Here is a 7,500-nt window from a genome sequence, read left to right as displayed (position 1 = left end):
CTGTGAGCATTTCAGTACACGTGTGTAAATATTATATAAACTGAAACCCTTGCATGTGACAGAAACGAAAACCTCAAGCATTGACTTACATTTTGAACTGATGTGAAACATGCCAAAGAAGTAATCATTACACACACACACACACACACACACACACACACACACACACACACACACACACACACACACACACACACACACACACACACACACACACACACACACACACACACACACAATTACACATTTAAATCCACCCCCACCCCTCTGCCATTTTTCCACTCTTGCATGTGACTTTGAGGTGGTTATGGGGACTCCCAATGGAGGGACAGACAGACAGTGATGAAACTGAGATTAGGGTTAATGCTCCCTTCTGTATTTTCATAATGATTTTTTTCTTTTCTTTCAGAACACCCTTCTTCCCTACAGCCTGCCCTGAAAAAAAAGAAGACAGGGGGAAAAAAACCCCAACCACAACAAGAAAGACACAAGCACCATGAACAGAAATGATAAAAGATCCATGCTGTGCACAGCCCTCCATCCACAGCACCATGTTTCCTCGGCTCTGCCGCCTTCAGTCTGCCGACAGAAAACAACACAACTGCAACTCCACCATCTGGTTGCTGTCATGGTGCAGTGGTGAACAGATGACTGATTCACTGTGATTCCTGCACAGCTCTCCTCTGGGAAATGGTAACACACTATGCAGAATGGTAAAGCACTGTGCAGAATGGTAGAACACTGTGCATGGTGGTAAAACACTGTGCAAAATGGTGAACACTGTGCAAAATGGTAAAATACTGTGCACACTGTGCAAAATGGTACTGTGCAAAGATGATAAAACACTGTGCAAAATGGTCAAACATGCTGCAAAAAACCTTACAGATCCCCCCCATCCTTACTGAACAACAACAACAACATCAGAACTGCTGAATTCTGATTTTTCTCTATTTACTAAGATGGAATGCAACAGTATTGTGGAGTTGAAATGATGCTGATTGATAAACCAAACTGCAGAGAAATACATATTGTTTGTTCACTTGATCAGTGTATTGATCAGTGAAGGCAGCATTACAGTTTCTTTCCCTTTATTCCTTTCGTTGGGTTACGCTGCTGGTCAGGCATCTGCTTGGCAGATGTGGTGTAGCGTATATGGATTTGTCCGAACGCAGTGACGCCTCCTTGAGCTCCTGAAACTGAAACTGAAACTCCCTTTATTCCTGCTGTGTAAACAATTCTGTTGAATGATAATGAAAAAAACAACAACAATTGATTTCAGAACATTTCCAGTAACATAAAACCAAGTTTGCAACTGTAATTAACAGTGGGAGTGCTGCAGTTTTTACAATATGTTTTTATGGGAAAATATGCATCAGTCTTCCTCAGGTTTTTGTCTGTCATAAGAAATTTTGGCCACTGTCCAACAAATCTACTTTTGTTGTTGGACATCTATGTCCCCACTAAATGTTAAACTTGTTGTTGGCAACCCTGTGACCTCCAAACAGCAGTAACATCTTGCTGTGAGATGCTATCCTTTCAAAAGCATGAAAATGTTGATATGCTTCTGCTTGAATCCCATCCTCTGTTGCACTCCTGAAAAAAACATAGTACACATGAAAAGTAAGAATTCATGCATGAGGTTTATAATAAATGGCAGTTTTTATTGGCAAACATGTGCTCTGGTGACATGAGAAACAACCAAATTTTGGACAGATCATTTTTTGGGGAAGCAGACAAACATTGTTGATGCCTGAATCTTATCTGGCAGTGCTCTGTGTGCATACACTTATTAAAAAACCAGGCCCCTCTCTGTCCTAAAACTCCAGTCATATGTATACCAGAATCACTGCTATGCTTTTATTCAGAAACTGTTTCACTGCAGAAATCCTGCGAAGAATCTTGTGAAAGTCAGGTTGTGTGATGTATAAAAAGCTAAACTTTTTCAACATGAGCTTTCCTTTGGTTTGAAGTGCATCAGTCGAGCATGTCAACGACACAACAGAACTGCTTGCTCTGAATATTTTGCTTCCAGAGAAAAATATTTATCCCTTTTTTTTTTCCACCTGGAGGGCTGTCCTGTGCCATTAACCTGTCTCACCAATGCTGACCGCAGGCCTTCAGTTGTCCGGAACTCAGGTGCAGTACGTCTCTGCGCTCAACGCACCTGGCAACCTTCGTTCTGGCACCAGCACCGCCATGCCGCGCACGCAGTCTCAGGGCGGCCCTGTGGCGGCCATCAACGTGCTGGCTGCAGACTGCAAAGTGATGCAGCTCCATGAGAAACGCTCTGCCGGGGAGGTCCGCCCCAAGCCTTTCCTCAACCCGGCCTCCTCAGTGTTCTCTGTGTATGCCCCCCGCCACCTCCCCGCCACACGTGTCAGTGCGGACAACTCCTCCGTCAAGGTGAAGAAGCGGTCCAACAGCCCACACAAACCCGTGCTGCAGAAGCGGACGCACAAGTCCCCTGTGCGAAGTGTGGAGAGCACGCCGCTGCGGAGGTCACTGCCAGGCAGCAGTGAAGGGGTCAGCAGTGCGGGGGACAGGAAGGCCACCAAGGTGTACCTGTCGCAGAAACAGTCGTCGTCCGTGAAGGACTGCGGGGTGCTGGTGCCTTGCGCCCCTCCTGCCACCCCCACCCCCGGTACTGTGGGTTGTTGTTTGTTGTTTGGCAGTGTGGTGATGGAGGGTGTGTGTGTGTGTGTGATTTTGTGTGTGTGTGATTGTGTGTGTGTGTGTGTGTGTGTGTGAGGTGTGCGTACGAGTGTGTGCATACGCATGTATGTCTGGCCACATACATGCAGGTTTGTGTGTGTGTGTGTGTGTGTGTGTGTGTGTGTGTGTGTGTGTGTGTGTTTACTGACATGTAAATATTTCTGTATGCATACACTGGAGATTAGTGCAGATATGTATGAGAGAGAGAGAGAGAGAGACAGACAGACAGACAGACAGACAGACAGACAGACACAGACACACACACACACATACACACACACACATACACACAGACACACAGACACAGACACACACACACACACACACACACACACCAAGAACGAGTTCAATGAAGTTTTGTGCTTTTGATACCTTTGGGAATCAAATCTTAATATTACATGGAGATTATCATGGGTTCCTGGTAATATGAATAGAAATATAAGTGGGACATTGTGTAAGAGTGTCTTTGTGTATGTCTGTTCATGCATGTGGGCATAAGTATATATACAGATAGGCAAATGGTTGGATACCTCTCTGTGTGTGTGTGTGTGTGTGTGTGTGTGTGTGTGTGTGTGTGTGCATGCGAGTGTGTGGGTGTGTTTGTGTATATGTGTGTGTGTGTGTGCATGTGAGGATGTGTGTGTGTGTGTGTGTGTGTGTGTGTGTGTGTGTGTTCTCATGTTTTCATTTTTCATCAATCTTTGTATGCATGCTTTACATAGACCTCTGTAGGTATCAGTGGCATTTTGATCATAACTTTATCTGTATTTTGTTTCAGAGCATTTGAAGATGTATGACTATGTGCCAAGTCTCAGTGACATCAAAGTGAGTGTCAACCTTTGTGACACACTGTGTTCATGGACAGTTGCATTACATCCATTGGCTGCTATATATGTACATTAGCAGACATCCATATGTACACACAGGCACACACACATTTGCACATACGCAAATGCGTGTGCACACACATATGCACACACACACATGTACACACACACACACACACACACACACACACACACACACACAATGTCAGTTGTTGTTTTTTGATAATGTTTTGATTTAATTTTACAAACACAGAAAACACAGCAAAAACGTCTTTCAGAAAAAAAACACCCCATGATATATCTCTTGGGGTTTTGGGTGTTTGATTATGATAATGATTGTTTGTATTTTGTTTTAACTCTCTCCATACGAACGGCAAAAGGGACGACGTTAACAGCGTTTCACCCCAATTACCACCATCAAAATATTGCAAGTGGAAGGCTCTTATACTGAAGAGGTGAATGTTGACAAAGAATACCACAATTCTGACGACGGAAGCTAAAGGTTAGGTCATTCAGACACCCACTGGACATCCGAGGGGTCTGTGTAGAGGAGAAGAGAGGACTGGCTGTACTGAGTGAGTTAAATGTTGATTTATTCATCATTTATTTCAGTCTCAGAGGCACATGCGGCATCGTCTGGAGGGCATGAGCAAGTCCGAGCAGAAGAAACTGGAGAAGAAACGGGAAGAACAGCTGAGGCAGGAGAAACAGTCGTACAAGGAGAGGCTGGCCGAACAGAAAAAGAGGCAGCGACAGGAGGTGAAAATGTAGCTCTTATCCTGTGCTAAAGTGCTGCAGCTCTTGAACTGTGCTAAAGTGCAGCTCTTGAACTGTGCTAAAGTGCTGCTCTTGAACTGTGCTAAAGTGCTGCTCTGTGAACTGTTCTAAAGTGCAGCTCTTGAGTGCAGCTCTTGAACTGTGCTAAAGTGCAGCTCTTGAGTGCAGCCCTTGAACTGAAGTGCTGCTCTGTGAACTGTTCTAAAGTGCAGCTCTTGAACTGTGCTGAAGTGCAGCAGTTGAACTGTGCTAAAGTGCAGCTCTTGAACTGTGCTAATGTGCAGCTCTTGAACTGTGCTAAAGTGCAGCTCTTATACTGTGCTAATGTGCTGCTCTTGAACTGTGCTAAAGTGCAGCGCTTGAACTGTGCCCAGTGAACTGTGCTAAAGTGAAGCTCTTGAACTGTGCCCAGTGAACTGTGCTAAAGTGCAGCTCTTGAACTGTGCCCAGTGAACTGTGCTAAAGTGCAGCTCTTGAACTGTGCCCAGTGAACTGTGCTAATGTGCAGCTCTTGAACTGTGCTAAAGTGCAGCGCTTGAACTGTGCCCAGTGAAAGCATGTCTTATACTGTGCCCTTTCAAATTATAGCCCATATTCTGTGCTCATTGAAAGTGTAGCTCTAAAACTGTACCCAGTGAAAGCATACCTCTGATTCTGTACACCGTGAAAGTGTAATGATTATTCTGTGCTAAAGCGTATTTTAATACCGTGCCCAGTTCAGTTCAGTTGCTCAAGGAGGCGCAACTGCGTTTGAACAAGTCCACATATGCTGCACCACATCTGGTAAGCGGATACCCAATCAGCACTATAACCCAGTGTGTTCAATCAGGTGACAGCCCTTCACTGACATCCTGACCTATAAGCTGTCTTACCTCAGTGAGGTGACAGCCCTTCACTGACATCCTGACCTATAAGCTGTCTTACCTCAGTGAGGTGACAGCCCTTCACTGACATCCTGACCTGTAAGCTGTGTCTTACCTCAGTGAGGTGACAGCCCTTCACTGACATCCTGACCTATAAGCTGTCTGACCTCAGTGAGGTGACAGCCCTTCACTGACATCCTGACCTGTAAGCTGTGTCTTACCTCAGTGAGGTGACAGCCCTTCACTGACATCCTGACCTATAAGCTGTCTTACCTCAGTGAGGTGACAGCCCTTCACTGACATCCTGACCTATAAGCTGTCTTACCTCAGTGAGGTGACAGCCCTTCACTGACATCCTGACCTGTAAGCTGTGTCTTACCTCAGTGAGGTGACAGCCCTTCACTGGCATCCTGACCTGTAAACTGTGTCTTACCTCAGTGAGGTGACAGCCCTTCACTGACATCCTGACCTGTAAGGTCTGTCTTACCTCAGTGAGGTGACAGCCCTTCACTGACATCCTGACCTGTAAGGTCTGTCTTACCTCAGTGAGGTGACAGCCCTTCACTGACATCCTGACCTATAAGCTGTCTTACCTCAGTGAGGTGACAGCCCTTCACTGGCATCCTGACCTATAAGCTGTGTCTTACCTTAGTGAGGTGACAGCCCTTCACTGACATCCTGACCTATAGGCTGTCTTACCTCAGTGAGGTGACAGCCCTTCACTGACATCCTGACCTATAAGCTGTCTGACCTCAGTGAGGTGACAGCCCTTCACTGACATCCTGACCTATAAGCTGTCTGACCTCAGTGAGGTGACAGCCCTTCACTGACATCCTGACCTATAAGCTGTCTGACCTCAGTGAGGTGACAGCCCTTCACTGACATCCTGACCTATAAGCTGTCTGACCTCAGTGAGGTGACAGCCCTTCACTGACATCCTGACCTGTAAGGTCTGTCTTACCTCAGTGAGGTGACAGCCCTTCACTGACATCCTGACCTGTAAGGTCTGTCTTACCTCAGTGAGGTGACAGCCCTTCACTGACATCCTGACCTGTAAGGTCTGTCTTACCTCAGTGAGGTGACAGCCCTTCACTGACATCCTGACCTGTATGGTCTGTCTTACCTCAGTGAGGTGACAGCCCTTCACTGGCATCCTGACCTATAAGCTGTCTTACCTCAGTGAGGTGACAGCCCTTCACTGGCATCCTGACCTATAAGCTGTCTTACCTCAGTGAGGTGACAGCCCTTCACTGGCATCCTGACCTATAAGCTGTCTTACCTCAGTGAGGTGACAGCCCTTCACTGACATCCTGACCTATAAGCTGTCTGACCTCAGTGAGGTGACAGCCCTTCACTGACATCCTGACCTGTAAGGTCTGTCTTACCTCAGTGAGGTGACAGCCCTTCACTGACATCCTGACCTGTAAGGTCTGTCTTACCTCAGTGAGGTGACAGCCCTTCACTGACATCCTGACCTGTAAGGTCTGTCTTACCTCAGTGAGGTGACAGCCCTTCACTGACATCCTGACCTGTATGGTCTGTCTTACCTCAGTGAGGTGACAGCCCTTCACTGGCATCCTGACCTATAAGCTGTCTTACCTCAGTGAGGTGACAGCCCTTCACTGGCATCCTGACCTATAAGCTGTCTTACCTCAGTGAGGTGACAGCCCTTCACTGGCATCCTGACCTATAAGCTGTCTTACCTCAGTGAGGTGACAGCCCTTCACTGACATCCTGACCTGTAAACTGTGTCTTACCTCAGTGAGGTGACAGCCCTTCACTGACATCCTGACCTGTAAGCTGTGTCTTACCTCAGTGAGGTGACAGCCCTTCACTGACATCCTGACCTGTAAGCTGTGTCTTACCTCAGTGAGGTGACAGCCCTTCACTGACATCCTGACCTGTAAGCTATGTCTTACCTCAGTGAGGTGACAGCCCTTCACTGACATCCTGACCTGTAAGCTGTGTCTTACCTCAGTGAGGTGACAGCCCTTCACTGACATCCTGACATGTAAGCTATGTCTTACCTCAGTGAGGTGACAGCCCTTCACTGACATCCTGACCTGTAAGCTGTGTCTTACCTCAGTGAGGTGACAGCCCTTCACTGACATCCTGACCTGTAAGCTGTGTCTTACCTTAGTGAGGTGACAGCCCTTCACTGACATCCTGACCTGTAAGCTGTGTCTTACCTTAGTGAGGTGACAGCCCTTCACTGACATCCTGACCTGTAAGCTGTGTCTTATCACAGTGAGGTGACAGTCCTTCACTAACATCCTGACCTGTAAGCTGTGTCTTACCTCAGTGAGGTGACAGCCCTTCAC

The 7,500-nt window shown here is 46.8% G+C and overlaps 1 protein-coding gene across 1 annotated transcript in view; it reads left to right on the top strand.

Moving 5' to 3' along the window:
- The window catches only part of LOC143287446 (uncharacterized), a 12,083-nt gene that overhangs the window by 324 nt on the left and 4,259 nt on the right, over positions 1–7,500 (top strand). The window contains exons 2-4 of the mRNA XM_076595436.1: positions 410–2,641; positions 3,491–3,537; positions 4,152–4,298. Of these exons, the coding sequence (XP_076451551.1) occupies positions 2,101–2,641; positions 3,491–3,537; positions 4,152–4,298 (735 nt within the window). The 5' untranslated portion in view covers positions 410–2,100. The remainder of the gene's footprint in view (positions 1–409; positions 2,642–3,490; positions 3,538–4,151; positions 4,299–7,500) is intronic.

Source organism: Babylonia areolata, chromosome 11 (assembly GCF_041734735.1).
Source record: "Babylonia areolata isolate BAREFJ2019XMU chromosome 11, ASM4173473v1, whole genome shotgun sequence".
In the NCBI taxonomy this organism is placed as follows: domain Eukaryota; kingdom Metazoa; phylum Mollusca; class Gastropoda; order Neogastropoda; family Buccinidae; genus Babylonia; species Babylonia areolata.
Note: the sequence above shows the minus strand (reverse complement) of the source record. Positions and strands in the feature narration are given on the sequence as shown.